Source organism: Mustela putorius, unplaced genomic scaffold, assembly GCF_011764305.1.
Source record: "Mustela putorius furo isolate JIRA1106 unplaced genomic scaffold, ASM1176430v1.1 tig00003913_pilon_pilon_pilon, whole genome shotgun sequence".
NCBI lineage: Eukaryota > Metazoa > Chordata > Mammalia > Carnivora > Mustelidae > Mustela > Mustela putorius.
The window spans coordinates 8,345,163-8,365,776 of record NW_025422060.1 but is presented as its reverse complement, the minus strand read 5'-3'; the positions used below and the strand labels follow the sequence as shown (position 1 = coordinate 8,365,776).

Below are 20,614 nucleotides of genomic sequence, written 5' to 3'. Positions count from 1 at the left end.
TGGTGTCTTAATTTTATCTCCATAAAGCTGTTTTAAAAAAGCAATGTATGCATATTTCAAGTTACCTATTTCATACCTTTCTTTGGCTTCCTTGAGTGCAATTCCAAGCTTCTCCACCTTCTGGTTTTCCTCCCTTAGACAAAGCAGGAGCTGGCTCACAGTTAATTTCTCAAATTCCAAATAATTCCTGGCACTTTCTGTAGATTTGTTCCTGTACCAAGAACAGAATAAAGATTAAAAGGTTTTCATCAGAAAACACAAATGTCAAAGTGTCTAAGAAAGTAACTGAAACCACGTAAAGGAACTACTTTTTAGAATACTCTCCAAATAATTTTCATCTACAGACCAAACGCAGCTGGCCTGCGACCACCAGGTTCACACTCCTCCACACTGTCCAGGAAAGGGGTAGGGACTCTCAGGTAGTCTCGCCTTGCACTGTACACGCTCGCTTCCTCCAAATAGCCCATGTGCCCACTACATCAGACCCCAGAACCCCCAGGAATAGTGGAGCAGAGGTGGCCCCAGTTTCCGGGGCCTGGCCTTCCTAGAGAACTAGCCTCAGAGAGGATCACAGTCATACAAAGTACATGAACATGTGTGCTGCCTGGCAATACCCAGATTGCTGACCTTTCTCCAACTTGATATTCTCAGGTCAAGAGAAGAAGGTACTTTTTGTTTTTGATTTAAAATAACTATAGCAGAGAAGTGTAAGCACCACTGGTATGTGAAATATTTTCCTTGATTTCGAAATCTGATTATATCAACAAGCAGGATGATGACAAACAAGACCAGGACCACCGGTATGACAGCTACACTTCCCGGATGACTGCAATGATGCTCACATTCAAGTTCACACATTTCATACACAGCCGGGATTAAATCCCAGTTCCTGACTTTGAACTCCACACCCAGTTATCAATCTCTGACTCCTTAATATACCTTAAAATGAGGTAAGAAAACAGTTACTAAAACATAACTGTGCCTTGGAGTGTCTGGCCGGCTCAGTCAGAGGAGCGTGTGTCCCTTCATCTCAGGGTCGTGAGTTCAAGCCCCACGTTGGATATAGAGATTACTTAAAAATAAAATCTTAAAAAACAAAAACAACCTATGGCTTAAAAGAGGAAATGGCTTTAGCAGGTAGCTATAGCTGAAGAGGAAGTGGCTTGGAAATTTCAGTCAGGGCCTTCTTCCTTCCCACCACTTCCAGGAAAGTCTTTCGATATTAAAAACAGCAGGATGGGGGAAAGCTGAGGAACTGCTAAGCGAGGAAGCAACTTTCATTTATGCTGACAGCCCTGTTTAATGAAAGATTATCTATCACTTATTTTATACTTGATGCAAGGGCTTGGGAGCAAAACTGGGAAAAAAGAAACAGCCTGTTTTTCTAAGTACATTTGTCACATTATGGGAAAAAAGGTATTAAAAGCCCATGAGAGAAGAGATTCCTAGATGAATTTTCAAATAACTGTCTATTTCAAAGAGACTAACCCAGCAGTAATTTGCATCCAGGGGATGAGCCAACAGCCCATTCCAGGTGAGAGCTGTGAATGCCGAGCTCTTCTGTCATCTCTTCTGCCAAACCCCACCCCCCCACCTCCACCACCATTTAAAATGTCTGCTTCCTAATGTCTACTTGGAATAGGTCACCTAGATGTCTGCATCTTCTTCTTCTTCTTCTTTTTTTTTTTTTTAAAGATTTTATTTATTTGACAGAGGGAACACAAACAGGGGGAGTGGGAGAGGGAAAAGCAGACTTCCCGTGGAGCGGGGAGCCCGATGCAGGGCTCAATCCCAGGACCCTGGGATCATGACCTGAGCTGAAGGCAGAGGCTTAACCCACTGAGCCACCCAGGTGCCCCTAGGTGTCTGCTTCTTAATGTCTATTTGGAACAGGTCAACTAGATGTCTGCTTCCTGATGTCTATTTGGAACAGGTCAGCTTGAGACTCCACAGGTAAGACATCTGGCCACGGGGTATGACAGCGTTTTAGAGCACTTACAGTCCTTACTGGAGATCACTCAGGATCAGTCGTCTGGGCTCATTCTGGGGAATGAACAGGGAAGACAAAATGATAACATCCCACTTTATCGAGTTGAACAGCCCAGGCCAGGGCAAAGTGCACCAGTAAACAAATCAGCAAGCATGAGTCTTTTGATTAAGAACAAGTTTGTCTTCTCTTCTCATCTTATGGGAGATGAAACACCTCTAAATGGAGTGGTGAGGGTTGAGTTGGCCCACAGAGGGACCACACATTGTTTCTATTCTCTGCCAGCCTGGCTGTAACACTAAATCACATTCAAACCGGACATTCCTAAAAGGTCCTGGCATGGGGCGCCTGGGTGGCTGAGTCAGTTAAGCGGCTGCCATCTGCTCAGGTTAAGATCCCAGGGCCCTGGGATCCATCCCTGCATCAGGTTTCCTCCTTGGTGGGGAGTCTGGTTCCTCTCACTCTGCCTCTCCCCCTTCTTGCACTCTCTCTCAAATAAATAAATAAATTCTTAACAACAACAAAAAAAGGGTCCTGGCATCAATTAATGAGAATCAACTTTCACAGTCCAAGATGCTTGAACCTCCTAGCGGCGAGCTGCAAGTGACAAGACAGCCTGGTGGGGGGGCGGGGTAGGAGTTGTCCACTAGCCCTAGCCCTTGTCTACATACGTGTCAATGGAATCAGTTCTTGTTGGTCCAGGACTTGTCCTGATTTCTCTCACTGCCACATCTGCGTCTCCTTCCTGTAAAGGCAGAATTGAAAGGGCTTTACCATGATAATGTCCACAAGACAAATTTTTTATCAAAAGAGAAAAAGGCAGTAAGATCAAGAATGTTGATGGCCTGCAACCCAAGGAAGCTACCGACATTTAAATGTGAGATGTTTCAACCAGGTCACTGAAATGGAATGGGAATCTAGCCTTCCCTTACTCTGCACACCCTGTCAGGATTATAAATATCTAGGCCAAGGTGTGAAGGTTCATGTCTCATCCAGAAGAGTCAACCTGACCCCGAACACATGAAAACTTATCTCCTCCCTCTCCTTGGCAGTTCATTCCCTTCTTTCCCAAGTTAAGGTCACATGAAGCTAGCGATACCTCCATCCAGCTTCCCTGTACAGGCCTTTAAAATGCAAAATGTCAGAACCTGCTGAAGCAATGTTGAAAAAGAGGCTGTTTTCTATGGGCAAAGCTCACAAAGCACAACATTGGCTCCTAGCGAAATCTGTATACATCATGGGCCACTTAAGCATACAAGAAGTCCAAGACCAGTCACATGATAGGAAAGACATTAATATTCCAATGAGCTAGCAGGAAAGTCTTCCGAAAATGCATGAACAAAGATGGTTCGAAACAATTCTGATTGTGTACATTTTTCCTAAACCTTGGGCAGTGTTTTCCAGTTCACAAGAAGCAAGGCAAGAAAAGCATGTTTACACTAAAACTAACTGTCACTCATGGGACCAGTGGAGGAGCGTATTGTGCTCACCATGCGCCCCAAAGGAAGAAGCCTCATTTGGAAACTTCTCATATGCTCCTTGGCCTTCCTGAACTTTGCCAGGTATTTGGAGAAGGTGAAAGCTGTTCGATCAAACCTGCATTTCATTATCTTTGGTCATCTGCAGAAAGGGTACTCTGGCAAAGCGTGCTTTCCATTTGGTATTTCAATTCTCCTGATTTCGGCTGCTATGAATACTCCTGAAGATTTATTAGGGAGCATGGATGGCAAAGTTACTAAGAGCTGTCTCCCCATGCTACTACTCTTCAGTGCAGCAAAGGAACTGGAAAGCAAAGACAGTCACACACTAATAATTCTGACACGCCCAGGAGTTCACCTTTTTACAAGCTTCCCACACATTACCTAGAAGGTCTGTATTTCTCTCTCAGAGACACTCTCTTTTTTCCTGTCTGATGTATGGTCTGATAAAGTTAACATGCCAGCGGGTATCACAGAGGATCTTATCCTTGTGGGTTTTTCTCCCTCAACATTTAATATTTTCTAGCGGCGGTGAAGGAGAGAGGCTCTGGGGCTCACAGACACGGACACCACAGATACTCGTCAGATGTTCAGGAAGGGGCCAGCACACGCCACTTCACTGAGCTCACTTCATTTTCGGTTCCACAGAAATGTGTCAGACACCCAGGGCTTCACCCTCAGCTCCTGGAGGTGCCCAGGCACCTGCTGTTAGAAGCGGGGGCAAAGACAAGGTCAACCCTCCACCACAACCCCAATGGCACTAATTTCTTTTCTTCACTTCTTGTTTTTAATAAACCAAGGTTCCTCATAAGGCTTGTCTGAAAAGAGGGTTCTATTATTAAAAACTATTTTAAAGCCATCAGTTTGCCCCATCTTCTCATGAGTCTGTACACCCAAGTGCAGTGCGGGACACAGTGAAGGACCTGATCTGGAAAAGTGTATGTTTTCTGTTTTGTTTTATAGATCAGTCACAAGATATCTGATTTGTCAGTACCTACGGGAAGGAAAAGAAAAACTAACCCAATCCCTTTTGTCATAAAAGATAATCAGTATTCTTCCATTTCAGCCATGATAGCCCTCATCAGTATTAAGACTTTTTTTTTGAGAGCTAAACAGAGAGAGCACGCATGGGAGAGCAAGGGTAGGGACAGAGGGAGAGAGAGAATCCCAAGCAGGCTCCATGATCCAAGCAGGATCTCATAACCCTGAGATCGGGACCTGAGCCAAAATAGAGTCAGACGTTTAACCCACCGAGCCACCCAGGTGCCCCTAGGATTATGTCATACTTAAAAAGGAGAGCCAATTTATCTTGGTGATATTGATGCTGAAACTCCTGCCCTCTTTGGCTTTGGTGTGTTGAAAAGACATGATGGTAATCTAGGTGTCTAGGTGAGCTTTTGTAATTTGCTGAAAATGAAATGAAAACCAGGACACTTACAGCTATCCTGATTTCAACAAAGGAGTCTTCAGAAGAGCCCCCCGAATTCAGCTTGAGCTGTAGTTCTGACACAATCCCCAGCAGATCTGCTTTTTCAGCTTGGAGATAGGCCACCTGGGTCTTCAGCTGTTCGAGTTCCTGGTCTGCTTCTGCCTTGGGGACTTTGGGGTCCCCAGTGGGGTCCTGGATATATATTGTGATACAACATTTCAAATGGAAGATTTTAAATTATTTTATTATATTCAAACAATACAAAGTTAAAATAATCTCATGACAAGAAAGAAAGACTTTCTCAGCATACAGGATAATATGACATGAAAGAAACCAATCAGACTTCGACAACGGTTAAGTTGTCCAAAACCTCAGAAAATAAGGACAAAAAGCTACCAAATCAACCCCTTGCCTTTTTTCTTCCCACACAAAGGGAGACCCACCCTCGCTCTCTCCATACTTGTCATGTATAGCTTGAAGTCAAAGCATCAAGCCATCTCATTACATGAAACATGAATGGTAAAGACAATGCAAAGTCCTAAATTCTCTCAGGCAGTTTGCTACACCTTATGTTGGTGTTTTTTTAGGCTGCTTAAAGGAAGCCCAGCGAGAAATAAGAAAACTGAAAATTTGGAGGCTGCTATGAAAGGTAAAAAAATTAAATTTCAGCCTATGTCGACACAAAGAACAAATACTCCTATTTACTAATACCAAGTATGTGTTGCGTTCCTCTTATTACACTTACTACCTGAGACAAAGTCTTAAGAGGAAGGGTCTGTTTAGATGCAGTGTTTTCATCTGGGAGCAGAGAAAACAGATTCCAGTCCACAGCCTGCTAATAGCTGTGTATGACATCCTGAGCAGATTTACTTAAAGTCTTGGCCTTGGTTGTGTTGGGTTAGAAAGGAAGACATGGTCCTAAGTGGTCTCTGTGGTCTCTGTGGTCCCTTCCAGCCATGACCTAGGAGGCCTCTCTGATTCCCTCCTCAGGAAACCTTCATTGTGTTTATGGGCATGGTGCCACCAGAAATACACACTTGAGGTTATCAGAGCATTACAACACAGCAATTCTCTCTCTCTTTCTCTCTCTCTCTCTTTCACACACACACCACCCATCTCCATGACAGATTTCCTAAGGAACCAGAAATAGACCCAAAGGTTGTTAGGACAACCAAAAAGCATTAAAAGGATTCGTGTAAACCAGCTGGTCCCTGAAATATTGAAACCTGGAGAGAAAGATATTAATACGCAGCACAGGACTATGTCTCACACCAGTGAGATCATGTTCTTGCTTCACTGGGAGTGTTCCCTTGCCAGGAAATGACCACAGGCCTGAGAGAAAAGAACTCATTGTGAAGCTGAAGAGTTAGATGTGCAGGGAAAGGTTATCAGCCTGGGCATCCTCTCTTGGTAATGACTCATTCCAAAGAAATGAAACCGTGAAAGCGGTAGAAAGTCAAAGGAGAGGCCCTACTTAGCCTGGACTAGGAAGCGAGCAGGTAAGGGCAAAGTCAGGTTCTATTAGGTATCTTCACATTTTCCTGCTGGACCCCTCTGAGGACATTTTATAGAATGGATTAAAAAAATTTTTTTTTGAAGAGAGAGTGAGTGTGTTAGTGGGGGTGAGGAGGGACAGAGGGAGGGAGTGAGAATCCTAAACAGGTTGCACACCCAGTGAGGAGCCCAACTCAGGTCTTGGTCTCATGACCCTGAGATCATGACCTGAGCCGAAATCAAGAGTCAGATACCCAACTGACTGAACCACCGAGGCACCTCAGAATGGATTTTTAAAACCACCTTGGCATAAGGGTAGGAAACAGAGTTTTAAGCAAGTGTCTGATGACAAGGGATATAAGGCCATGATTCTAGAATCTCAGACTTGTCAGGGTAATCTTCTTTTTTACAAGGGTGAGGATCTTTTCACTATCCTTGGGAAATTCCTATCTACTTATTTGGCCATCAAATACCTCACAAGGTAACATTTTAAATCTCTCTTCATTTCACTACTGAGACTCCTTTCAATCCCTTCCTGGACTAGAACTCACATGTTTTATTCTCTCTGATCAAACTCAACTCCATGATTTGTTACCTTTCATCACTTTTGAATGCTTGCCCTTGACCTTCAAGCAACACCATGGCTCTCCTTTTGTACTTGTATCATGTCTCCAACTTGCTGTCCCGGAAATCTGCCCAGGCTACCATGCATTTTATAATCCTAGAAGAAATACCCAGCTAATGATCTCTGCCTAGCAATCTGTACCATTAAAAGTTAAAAAGTTCTCTCTACAGATGATAATAATGTATAATTCTGTGAGCTGGACAGAACCATGAAAACCTCAGCCTCACCCTGAGGATCAGAAGGCAGATCTCCAAAAGAAATGCCCTATTCCCTTTAGTTGTGTGGCACAGAACACATGAGAGTCCCTGGTGGCTGGAGGGGATTCCCTGGAGAGATGCAGCAAGGATGGGTTAGCAAGAGTGAGAAAAGGCAGGGGCTGGGAGAGCTCTAAGTCAGGAAGATGACGGCCTAAATTGTACAAATCATCTCAACTGGTCCATGAAATAAAAATTAAAGAAGAGGCAGGGAGGCAATAGGCAGGCCTGGGAAGCACATTTCTGGGGACAGAAGGCTGATGACCAAGGGTATTAAAGAGCTATAAATGTCTCTTTGTCCAAGTACCCATGTCATCTGTCCCAAGGACTCACTTCTGAGTCCTGCTTATAGTTTGTTTCAGCTATCTTCTGCATTGAAAGAAGCTGTCTGGAGCTCCAGCTTCTTTTCTCTATCTCTTCCAGTACTGGGACTTCTTAGGAAAACCCACACACAGATGATTTCAAACAGACAAACTGCTTCTGGAAGCTTCTTTCTGGGCTTCAAAGTGATAGGCCCCAACAGACTGATGTCAACTGTCAGCTCACATCCCAAAAGCCAAAGGAGGAAAACAGCATAAGATATTTTCTGGGGCACCTGGTTGGCCCAGTCAGTTAAGCATCTGACTTCGGCTACGGTCATGATCTTGGGGTCCTGGGATCGAGCCTCCCTTTGGACTCTGAGCTCAGTGGGGAGTCTGCCCTTCCACCCAGCTTGTATACTCTTTCTCTCTCAGGTAAATAAAATCTTAAAAAAAAGATATTTTCTTACAGAGAGTAGAAAATTATTCACATAGCCTAGCTGATCATTTTTTCAGCATATTCTACCTTGCAAATATTTAGAGACCAAGAGATTTCCCCCAAAGTAATAACTTACTGTTTTTTGAACTATAAGACAAGTTGAAGCATTAGATGTGATAGATCTAATCAGCAATGAATCATTTCCTACACAAATGTAACTTTATTCAAGCAGAATGTTCACACGGTCCCATAAGCAGGGATCGATATCGATGAGTAAAGCCCTGACAAAAAGCACAATACAGTTCCCTAAACAACTTTTCATTCTTCAGGTTATTCCATATTGTCCCCCCCTTTTTTTCCTCTTATCTTTCTTTGTTTGCATACTTTACCCAAGAAATCAGAGATCAACAGAGTTCAAGGTATCTCAAGGAACATCTCTGAAGTCTGGGTTTCTATCTTCTCTGAATCAAACCAGTGGTCCATCCCTCAGGGGGCTGCTAAGTTCCAGGTTGGGAAGACAAGGAACAGCAGATGCCCAGCCTAAGGAACAACCAGTCCTCAGAATATGGGCAGATGCTTCAAATGGGTTCTGATACATATTTTCTCACTAACATCTTTGGCACCCACTCTTGGCCATGAGCACATTTCTTAGGGTCTTTGGGTCAATGAAAATGTGGCAAACTGACAGCCTCCTATCACAACATGATAAGTATCTCACCATTTCTCAAAAGTAGATGTAAAAAAGAAAAGTAGATGTAAAATGTAAAGTGAGGAATCTCTATTTTAGACTTAGGAAAAGACTAAAATAGTAAGTAAAACTTGGAAGTAATAGTTTTTTTAATGTAATTTTCTATCAAAGACATAAACTAAAAGCTAACACTTGGATGGTTCGAGGCAGAGGTTCTCCTGCGAGGTCTATAATGAATACAAAATACTGATTTATAACCACAACCTTCTTTTGACTATAATCAATATGGTCAAAACCGTACAGATTTCCCTCCCCCAACAGAGACTGCAAACGACCCTTGAAACTGTAGCCACCTTCTCAGGAAGAACCACTCTTTCAAATGATGCAAAATACTCATCTAGCCTGAACCATGAAAGGTTTTGATCTAGAAGTCTAGATAAGGAAGATTCCACTCTAAATATTAATAAAATAAAATAAAATTGCAACTGACTAGTCTGCTCACCTCAAGGGACTTTTCCATTTTCCCTTTTAGTTTTTCAAGTTTTTCCTTCAATTTTTCATTTTCGTGACTCAAAGCCATGAGACGCTCTTTGGCTTCTTTGCTCTGTATCTCAAAAAAGAGGCGTTCTTCCTTCTGTTTCTCTGTCCAGGCTGAAAGCTCTTCAAATCGCCCTTTCATTGCCTGATTATTTAGCTTCATGGCTTCTGTATGGGGTTCAGAGTGAGAGTGTCACACATCAGACTCGATTTGATGAATCCAACCTCCAACCATCCTCATCACTTAGCTGTGAATCTAAAGAAGCCCTCCTTGGCCTGGACCCCAGGGTTGGCAGAAAATGTAGAAAGTTGAGTGGTTTTTGCTTCCAGACAAGACTCGGGGGCCTAATGTCATTTCTAGTGCTCCAAAGATTCCAGAAAATAAAACTAGTTTGGGTTCCTCCATGACGACACACACGCTAGAGCACTGATTTGAACACAGGTCCTGCCAGAAGCCATGGCCGGAGATCCCAGAATGCGTTCTATGAACAGGGTCATATTTAGAACTCTGTAATTCTTCCTTTCTTTCTAAAGGGACTCTATGTCATTACACCATTTCCCTGGGGTGTGTAAGTACCTTTTATTCTTACCTGTATTCCCAAAAGTAAACAATGGAAACAATTTTAGCTTTACCAAAAGCTAGACTCTGTGCTCTTTCTCCCGCTAGTGAAAGAGAGAGAAGGGAATTCACCAATAAGCTTTTTGACAGAGAGATGCTGTTCATGAAGGGCCAGGGTGAATGAAGAAACGTGGTGGCCAGGGGCTTCTCACCTTTGAGCTGATGGTTCTCAGTCAGGAGCTCCTTCATCTGCCGCAGCAGCTCCTCCGGGGTGAACGTGTCCAGGTTTGGGTGAGCCAGGTTGGGGGGCCCATTTCCTGTGGTTTCGTTGGGGCTGTCCCCCTTTTCAGTCAGGCAGCTAAGCGGTTGGTGGGACATGGCTGCAGGACCTAGGGAAGCGTCACAGACTGAAGAGAGAGCTGTCTTCCCACTGCAAGGGGCCCCCCTGAGTCCCATAAGTCCATGGGGAACTGCTAGTGTGTATTCCAAAAGTTGCCTCCTTCCTCTCCAATTCTTTTTTGGGCATTTTTGGTTCTTCCCTTTTAAACAAAGAGGTGTATTCTAGCCTCTGTGCGTGTGTCTGTGTGCGTGGGTGCGGCGAGGGCCTGAGGGACGGAGGAGGGAGAGAAGAGCATGAGAATCAGGGATCCTAACAGGAATTCAAGGCTTCCAAACGTATATTTGTGGATATGGGTAAAGTATCATTAAATTGGTTTTCCTATGCAAATCTTTCAAGCTCAGATCTTTTTGTTTTGGGTGAACTGCACATAAAGCTGTTAAAAAATCTCCATATTTTATCTCTTGAATTTTTGGCTAAGAGGAAAGGGAGAAGGAACATTTTTTGGATGCTTACTACATGCTGAATCACCGCAGCCAACACGTCAGTTTCTAATCCTCACTAAAACCCAACTGGATGGCTACTTGACAGGAGACCGAGCTGAGCTCCCAGGGGTGTTAGAGCTTGGCCGAGGTCACTTCAGAAGAGGTATGAACTATAGGAGTATGAATAATACCAAAACTCAGCTCTGTCATACAATAAAGATGCTACTGAATATTTAGGCTTCAATATTCAATAATTCTGCAAGGCATCCTAAAAAGACTAAGAAACCTTGCTCACTTATTGCATATTCTGAGAATATTTTAAGCATACCACTTTATTTTTTAGAGCAGTCAATGTGGACATCAATGAGATAGACAAGACAAGACAGACAAGATGGACAAAAATAAGATCCGTTTATGTATGCCCTACCACCTGGGCAAACATACGAATCTCTTCTAACAACTGGTGGCATGCTACAGGCAAACATTTTCTTTTCTGTGCTTCATGACAATCATGATAAGCCTTGTCATGGAAGATGAAGAAGGATAAGTGCATTCTTTCTGACACAGCACCATATCATTAACAGCTAGGAGAGCTTTCGGTGACTGTGTATTAAACCAAACACACAGGTTGTGGTACAGTGCTTTTCCCCCCACCCCCAATGGAAGCAATGCCTGGGGTTCTCTGGAGGCCCCCTGGACTCAAGAGCCTGGTGATCTGCTTTTGGTCTGAAGGAACTTGCAGGTCATGAGGGACAGTACCATGACAGGACAGCAGGCTCCTGCTTCTCCCCTGAGCAGCCACCTTAAGGAGAGGCAGTCCCATGAAATGCTTTAAGGAGGATGTCAGTTTCTGAAGTGAAAAGCATTGACGAGGCATACTACTCCACTGTGGGCCTCTGGAAGGTAGCCTATGTTCTACATATCCTAATGTATTAGTAAAGTGGTCTAGTGCTGAGGTGGGTTCCTGGTATTCAGTGATTAGAAAAGACTGCTTTTGGTTTCCCCAATAAAATAATCTGGATGAAATAATTTAGAAAAAAAGAAAATATTTAAAAGAAAAGAAAAAAATAATTTAGAAAAAAAGCCAGTTTCTGGCTTTCTGTAACATTTGTTTATGCACAGTATGATGTTGGAGCTAAGCTTTCATAAACATGGGTTTTTACCAAATAATAGGAATAGTAAAGAGACCTAAAGATAAAATCTTCACAATGTGCCCCAATGTTTAGAGCAGCAATGTCCACAATATCCAAAATATGAAAAAGCCCAGATGTCTACTGACAGATGAAGAGATAAAGAAGATGTGGTATATATATATACATGGAATATTACTCAGCCATGAAAAAAGAAATTTTGCCATTTGCAACAACGTGGATAGAACTAGAGAATATTAAGCTAAGCGAAATAAGTCAGTCAAAGAAAGACAAATACCACATAATTTCATTCATGTGTGGAATTTAAGAAACAAAACAGAGGAACATAGGGGAAGGGAAGGAAAAATAAAATAAGATTAAAACAGAGAGGGAAGCAAACCATAAATCTTAAATCTAGGGAACAAACAGAGAGTTGCTGGAGGGGAGGGGGATGGGGGATGGGGTAATTAGGTGATGGGCATTAAGGAGGGCACTTGACAGAATGAACACAGGGTGTTCTTTATTTATCTAAGATAGAGCACAAGTGGAGGGGGAGGGGCAGAGGGAGAAGAAGCAGGCTCCACGCTGGGCAGGGAGCCTGACACAGCGCTCTAGCACAGGTCCCTGAGATCATGACCTGAGCCAAAGGCAGACACTTAACCAACTGAGTCACCCAGGTGCCCCAGGACTGCATGTTCTATGCAACTGATGAATCACTAAATTCTATCCCTGAAACTAACAGTACACTATATGTTAAATTGAATTTAAATAAAAAAATTTAAAAACCTTACAATATGTATCATTTACTTGTCAACTGTCCAGTTTGCTTAGGTACTCAAAGGTTATAATACACTTCGCAAAAGCAAATGGAAACATTCAACAGATTTTTTTTTAAGTTCCTAAGGAGTTCTCTAGAGATGTGCTTAATTTCATTTTAGTATATACACATTTCTCTTTCATTGCTTTTCCAAGAGAGAGGAAAGGGGAGAGAAGAGGGAAGGGCAGGGGAAGCAGGGAAGAGGAAGAAATGGGAGGGGAGAAAACAAAGATTTTCTTTTGAAAATTATCCAGGTTATTTTTCCTCCTCAACTTTCCTTTATACTTCCTTTAGACATCCACAATAAAGTTAAAACTGGGAGACAAACCATAAGTGACTCTTAATCTCACAAAACAAACTGAGGGTTGCCGGGGGGAGGGGGTTTGGGAGAAGGGGGTGGGATTATGGACATTGGGGAGGGTATGTGCTTTGGTGAGTGCTGTGAAGTGTGTAAACCTGGTGATTCACAGACCTGTACCCCTGGGGATAAAAATATATGTTTATAAAAAATAGAAAATTAATTTAAAAAAATGGAAAAAAAAAACTGGTTCTAGCTGTTTTATCAGGGCTTCTAGCTTTTTCAGGTTGCTCAGATTTTAGGACATGAGGGGAAAAAGCAGGGTCATGCTAGGGGACAGTCGAAAAAACACTGGCTGCCTTACCCAGATCTGTGACCTCTTATGATAATTTACTGACTTGTCTAGCGAATGATGATCATTACATTTGCTTTTAGCTCAAAAACCCCATGAAAAGTATTCTTGAATTTCTAGAAAGATCCAACCCCCCCCCATCCAACACATACAACCCAGCACCATCATGGCCATGCCACATATGTATTATATGCCTGTCCTAATCACTGCAAACACTTCATTATCCAGCATTGTTAGGGAAAATTATTTGGTAATTCAAATGTCATAGGAAATAAGAAGTTAGTGTATATGCCAAACACAAGCATGTTTATTACCAAATTGTTACCAAAAGCAACTTAATTGTTTTTTGGTGACCCAAAGAGTATCCTATGATTTTAGGTATTTTGGGGGGCATCATTATGAGTTATGAGTTCAGTGCCTATGTGAAATGTCTATTGGTAGAGCACCCTTTAGGGAAAGCTGAATTTTCTAAGTCTTTAACACGGCCTTAAGTACATTCAACTGAACAAATACAGAGATGAATTATAAATTCTTGCACACATTTCCAAAGGTTACAGAAATTGGAACTAAGCCATTTATTCCAAGGTTCTATCCATTAACGGAATTGCTTTTTTTTTTTTTTAAAATAACAGAATTTCCCATAAAAATCCAACTAACCTGGATCTGAAACATGTCTCTTTTTTTCCTTTCTTTTGTTTCTTTAATATAAGTTCTATGTCCAACATGGGGCTCTGAGATCAAAAGTCACATACTCTACTGAATCAGCCAAGCATCCTTGAAACACGTCATTTCTAAGCAAAGGTGATATTTAACTACAGAAGGGTGAGTTAATTTAGCACAATTTATCAAGATTTCACCAGTGAGGAAGCAGCAAACTACCTGGAAGAATTTCCTTGATTTTATTCCCAGTCCTATTTGAATTCTTAAATATATTATCATTTTTAATTCCAGAGGTCAAGTAGCAATGACTCGACTCTGTGGGCGTGGGCATGAGCTTAAATCTCATTTCTGAGTTGGCCTTACAAATGATCCAGTCCAACTTCTTATTCGATGCAAGAATCTCTTATCTGGTTTCCATGGAAGAGGGTCATACAGACCAGGCCTGAAAGGCTTCAATGACAGAATATATGAGCAATGACTTTGGCAGGCAACACAGCCCATTCTGTTCCAGGACTATTCCCATCATTAGAAAGTCATTCTGTATTGAACAGAAATCTGCCTTATACTGACTTCCACCCTCTGGACATTGGACTAATGGGCATTATGCAGAATACGTCCAGGCCCTTACCCTGATGTGTTCTAAACTGGCTTAATAAGCATTCACAGGTTCAATCCCTGCATGAATAAATTAATTTTAAACAGTAAAAACCTATTTCCTGATCAGACCATTAGGTGGCTGAGATTGTAGAATCATGGCCTTATATCCCTCATCCTCAGACACTCGCGTAACACTCCATGTCCTACACTTATGCCAGGGTGGGGGGCTGAGTGTGATCCCAAGATTATATCAACTAAAACCATCATCATCCTGGAAAAAGAACTCAAAGCCTGTATCCAATGAAGGGGGAAAAAGAAGTTTCAGTTTTCATGCCAGAAATGGAATTCTGATTTTGAAATTTGCTAACCTACAGAAAATGGGAATTGATTTACCCTTCTCACGTAAGGCATGAGCCTGGGAGTATCCTGATTCTCTCCATCGGAGTCTCATGGGTCAGTAAGTGGCTGGTACTTCCTCCTCCTTCCCATCCTTGCCAGCTTAGGTCAGGCTCTCCGTGTCTTGTCTCAATTACAGTAGCGATGCACTCCACGGAGTATAGGATTTTTGTCTGTTCTGTGCACCACTGTGTCCCCGGCATCGAGAATCCTTGCTGAGTAGTTACCTATGCTGTCTGCCTGGCCTCTTTCTACCACAGTCCCCCTATCACTACAGATTCTTTCCCAACATGAGGTCACCCTCCTGCTGAAAACCCTTCCCATGCAAGGCAGATTTCCAGCTCCTAAATGAGAAAAACGTGGCCTTTCAGAGTCTGGCCCCTACTTACCCACCGGTATCATCTCTTGTCACCATGCCACTGGCACGCAAGGCATGAAAGAGCTCACAGTTTCCCGCTCTCTTCCACTTCTTTGCTCTTATCTCTGCTCTCCTCTCTGCACAAAATATCTGGCCCCACGTCTGCCCTGGCAAATACGCACCAGACAGCTCCATGTCCAGCTGAGATAGATGGCTGTGTAAAACAGCCTGTTCTTTCCTCTCAGTACCCAGTAGCAATGGGCTCTTTCTGCAAAGTTCTATGATCATCCCATTCAGGAGATCTTCGTCAAACTTCAGGGAAGGTCTCTATTTTATTCTACCTTGTGAGCGGCGCACAGCAGGCTCTCAGTAAATGTTCGTTGAAATGAAATGAAAATACAGTGCAATGAGGTATTTTAAGGTCTAGCACTAGTAAGACACTTTCTGCTCCATAGTGACAAACCCAGCATGCTAGTATTATGAGTTTTTCTCCAACTCTACGGCACTCATTCCCTAATTCTTGACCTCAACTTTTAAAACTTGTTTTGAAAATTAGTACTGTTTCTTTTATCATCCCCAAAGGTATCTGAGTGTCATTTCATAACACACATCTTATTATCCCATCCTCCTATACATGTCAAAATGAAAACCTTTAAAATAATATTTTCCTCTGAAAAGTCTTCACTTCTCAAAAACAGAGTTTAATTTCTTCCTTTTCCTTTGGATTTACTAATCCCACTGATTCCAAGGAACATATCAAATAGTTCAGGTCTCTATAAAATTCAGGAAAAGCAGGGCTTGGAGAGGAAAATACCCAGGTATCCTTACTTAAGGGAGAGGGTTCTGAAGGAAGGTAATACAAGGACCAATTTCTTTCAAGAATAAAGGTTTTTTTTTGTTTTTTGGAGGGGTTAGTTGGACTCCACAGCATAATATGCAACCTGAGATCAGTTACCAAAAAAAGACATTATTTTTATAATGTTGTACATAATATACAGAGAACCATTAGAAGTGGCCCAGTAGAAAAACAGATCAGTCACTTGGAAGATTCCTGTCCCTGTCCTCTCTCTCCAGGCCACATTTAAACTTCACTTGCCTTGTCCATTCCTAGGGCAGTTCCTGGCCTTTGCCTCTGCCCCAGGATCTCTCCAGCCCAGCACAAACTGGGCACATCCTGGGAGGTAGCCAGGGTTCCCTAATTCTCTCCCTAGGCAAAGAGCAAGGGGAGGGGCTGGTTCTTGTGTTAATAGCGCTGCTCTTGCTTACCAGATCTGAGGCTTTTGAGGTTCTAACACCACCTTACTGGACCACGGTTCTGTTTTCCACTTCATCCTTCAATAGATCTGGGGCATACATTTCCATACAACAGTTTTCCTGGAGGAGGAGGCCAGACCAGAATCTGGGTTTCGTTTTCTCTTAGCGATGCTGACTCTGCCTCCAGCTTACACATTTCTGACAGGAAAAACAATTCCTCTGGGGTTCTCAGCCTCATGGAGCATTCATGGTCTCTGTATGTACACACACACACACACACACACATGCTCTCCCGGACACAACAGTTTATGAAGATTCCTTTCAGCTGTTCAGGAGTCCCAGCACCTTAGAGAGAGAGGTCACCTGTTCCTTAGTGTCCCTGGGTCACCTCAAATAGCTAGAATACTTTTCATTTCTCAAAGGTATACATTTAACCACTTCCTATATAATGAGGAACTGGCTGTAATCATTCCCAACCTGCGGAAGGATGTCACCCTCAAACAACCTCCGTGACCTACAGAGGAAGTCACTGGCGGCCAACTGGGCCGGTAAAAAAGGGGGGAGGGAGCTTTGGGACGGCCGCCCTACTGCCCTTTCCCACCAGGTCAGAATTCGTCCAGGCCCAGAAACCCTCCCGGGGGAGAGGACGTCCCATCCCTCGCCATCGCCACCCGACAGGCTCCGGCGTCGCAGGGAACGGGGCCGCGGGAACAGCTTCCAAGGCGGAAAGGGAGCCGCCACCTCTCCAAGCCCCTGCCCGCCCTCTGCCCCAGCTCACCCCGCGCCCGCGCTCTGGCCTCTATCGGGGTCACTGCTCTCTCGGCATCGTGCCCGCTGGGGGAGGGCTCCGGACCCGGATGCAGACGCGGACCAGGGGACCCGCCAGGGGCAGCGATCCGGGCTCGCTGAGCCTCGGGCTGACTTGCGGCCTCGCGACCCCGCCCAGCGCCGCTCAGCTGACCGCCGCGCGGGCCTCCCTGCCCCCGCCGGGAATTTCCCAGGCCCCGCCCCGCAGTCGCGCCCCCACAGACCCCGCCCCCTCCTCCGGGTGCGCGGTCCCAGCCCCGTGGCTCGCGCGGGTAGGGGTCCCCGCCTGGGAAATGAGGGCTAAACGGGTCCGTGAACGGCCGTGACCCGTGGCGCTCACTTAAATAGATAATTAATTAAAGGATGTGCGGAGTCGGTCTCCTCTGCTGGGATCCCTTTACAAGGCCGGAGCCGCAGGGGCTCCCTGCGCCCCACGGAAAAAGGGGTACAGCCCAAGACATCTTTTGACCGAACCCTGGATCTCATTTAAAAGCCTTACATCTAATATAGTTAACTGAGCATGTATGGCTTTCCATCCGACTTTGCCCTTAAATTAGACCTTTAATTAAAAACACAAAGCCTGCAGGATGCTTCTTGGGCTCTTTGTTCCCAAGAAGAGGCCAATTGTGGACGCCTGGATAGTTCAAGTGCCACAGGCAGGTGGTATTACTGGATTGACCTGGATTGTTTTGGGAAGTAGAAGTATTGATCTACTTGTCCGGGAGCGGGGAAGATGCCTCTGGATTAGACAGATTTAAGAGGGAGGAAACCAGACGAGGAAGGAGGAAGCAGCACAGTAATTTGAGTCCTAAGCACAGCGAGAAGGGTTGCGGAAGGACGCAGACACAGGACACAGAAGGGAACTGATAATGAGATAAAGGTCTGGGCAGGGTCTTGACGAAGGTGGTGAAGCCTGTGACCCAGAAACAGGACCCCATCAAGACAAGAAAACAGAACTGGGAGAGGGAGAGGGGGAAGAGGGGAGAGTTGTGAAAGGAGAGGGTCTGAGAGTAAGTTTGGGCCAAAGATAAAAAAGGACTTTAAATACCAGACTTACACCCTATCCTTAACCCCTAACCCCAACCCAGCAGTAATCTGGGCTTTTATTCTCTGGAGTCTCTGAACTGCAAAATACGCTAACTCGAACCCCTAACCAAGAAAAAAAAAGGGGGGGAGGGTGGATTTCATATGCGGTAAGAACTTGAGTTAGTAATGAAGAAACTGACGCCGCTCGCCAGTAACACGCAGCTTGAGGTTGTGCGTCCAAACTGCCCAAAGCTTGGAAGGCAAGGGGGAAGAAAATCCGAACTAAATGGGAAAAGGCGGATGCGCCCTCTTCTGGCATCTGGGAAGGATTCAGTTTCACTTTTTAGACCGCCTGCTTCAGTCAGGTTCCCCCAGCCTCGTCTTTCACACCACTCTTGAGTTAATAATCTCTAAAATTGGGCGGAGGGGTAGCAAGTCAGTCCCTGCCCCACCCCCAACACCCAGTTTCCGAGGGTCCCTCCTGAGCCTGTCTGGGTGCCTGGGGTGAGTCCTACTCCCACTGGGTTTCCTTCTATTTCAAACCATATTAAGGTAAGATAAAACTAGGATGTGGGGGCGGGGAGGCAGGGAAGGAAGGTCGTACACAGGCTGCACTCAGCTGGGGAGTAGTAAGTAAGGTTGGAGTTGAATTTCTGGTAAGGAATGGTCAAGGGAGTTTTCTCAGCAGTCGGGGAAGGGGGCCTCTGACTTACCACTTAGTAGCTCCGTGACCTTGGGCAGTTACCCGATCTTGCCGATCTTGACGTGCTGCATTCTCTTTGACCGCAAAGTACAAGAAGTTCTGAGAACTTTGCCTTTCTTAGTTCATTTTGCGGCAAAATATGACCTCCATTGATGAAGAGTTATTTACAGTCCTTAGACCACCACTTCATGGGATTATTTATTTCATTGAAGACATTAATTAGTTAGTTTGAGATCTGCTTCGGACACTCTTGGGAAGTTACGTTATACAAATTACATACTTTGTAATACATTCCTGTCTCACCTTTCTAAAATCCAAAAAATTCTGAATTCTGAAACTGGAGCTTGCTCAGACTGCTTTAAATAAGGAATCTAGATCTAGAGCCCCTACTGCCTATGGCCATTGGGAGGATGGGGGGCTAGGACGAGTGAAAGTAACAGGGGGGCACAATGTCATTATTGTTGTTGCTGGTGTTAAGCCTGACTGGTCCGGGTTGGTGCCTCCTTCCTCTCACTCTTCCGGGAGTAGTTGGAATCTAAGTGTAGATTAAAAAAACTGAAATTATTATGAGCTTTTAGCTGTTCACTGATGTGGTTTTGTGGTAGGCAAATGCAAAGCAGTGTGGCAGCATAGTCAGTGAGATATTCATTTATTTCATGCTTTCTGTGCTCCTGCCCCTCCCCCTCCCCCGCTGTTTGGAGAAGGCAGCCCATCCTTTCGTGGCTGCTACCTCAAGGGCATTTGCAGGACTCTTGGAAAAACATGCTTTTTATTTCTATTAATTAGTTTATGTATTAAATATTTTATTTATTAATTTGACAGAGAGACACAGCGAGAGAGGGAATACAAGCAGGGGGAGTGGGAGAGGGAGAGCTGACTTTCTGCAGAGCAGGGAACCTGATGCGGGGCTCAATCCCATGACACCGGGATCATGACCTGAGCTGAAGGCAGACACGCAGGTGCCTCAAACAAGCTTTTATATGCAATCTATCTCAGGTATCCTGGAGGAAAGTGGAGAGAGGCCAGGTGATGTGTGTCCAAGCAAAATGAGCAAGACTTTTAGTTTCTTAAAAAAAAAAAAAAAAAGAAGAAAAAGAAGAAAGTTTTATCGGAGCCCAAGTGAGGACAACTTCCCTGGATCCACAATCTTTACAAAGGGGAGAGTGCTCCCGAGAAAGAAGGTTTGATTCAGGATTATATATGTCTTTTTTACATCCAGGGTTACAATTCACCATGACATAAGACATTTCAGAAAATTACAAACTTTATCTTAGATTTAAGTGTGGTCAAGGGTGCAGCCTTCAGAGGTAGGGGAGTAGGGAGAGTCTTACTCTTCTCTCTAGAAATGTTTCTTTCTTTTCTTTTCTTTTTTTTTTTTTTAAAGATTTTATTTATTTAATTGACAGACCGAGATCACAAGTAGGCAGAGAGGCAGGCACAGAGAGGGCAGGGATAGAGGTGGGGGAAGCAGGCCCGCTGCTGAGCAGAGAGCTCCATGCAGGGCTCGATCCCAGGACCCCTGGACCATGACCTGAGCCAAAGGCTTTAATCCACTGAGCCACCCAGGGGCCCCTAGAAATGTTTCTTTTAGGTGATTTGCTAATG

The 20,614-nt window shown here is 44.1% G+C and overlaps 1 protein-coding gene across 3 annotated transcripts in view; it reads right to left on the bottom strand.

Annotated features, from left to right (window-relative positions):
• OPTN (optineurin) overlaps positions 1-17,439 on the bottom strand; it is a 44,492-nt gene extending 27,053 nt beyond the window's left edge. The window contains exons 1-7 of one of the 3 annotated variants that reach the window (XM_045069111.1): positions 17,252-17,439; positions 16,486-16,593; positions 10,002-10,178; positions 9,196-9,398; positions 4,904-5,086; positions 2,659-2,732; positions 77-211 (exon numbers count right to left, since the gene is read on the bottom strand). In XM_045069111.1, the coding sequence (XP_044925046.1) occupies positions 77-211; positions 2,659-2,732; positions 4,904-5,086; positions 9,196-9,398; positions 10,002-10,167 (761 nt within the window). In that variant the 5' untranslated portion in view covers positions 10,168-10,178; positions 16,486-16,593; positions 17,252-17,439. The remainder of the gene's footprint in view (positions 1-76; positions 212-2,658; positions 2,733-4,903; positions 5,087-9,195; positions 9,399-10,001; positions 10,179-16,485; positions 16,594-17,251) is intronic. The other 2 variants (XM_045069112.1, XM_045069110.1) reach the window with 2 other exon arrangements.
• Positions 17,440-20,614: the final 3,175 nt, after the last annotated feature.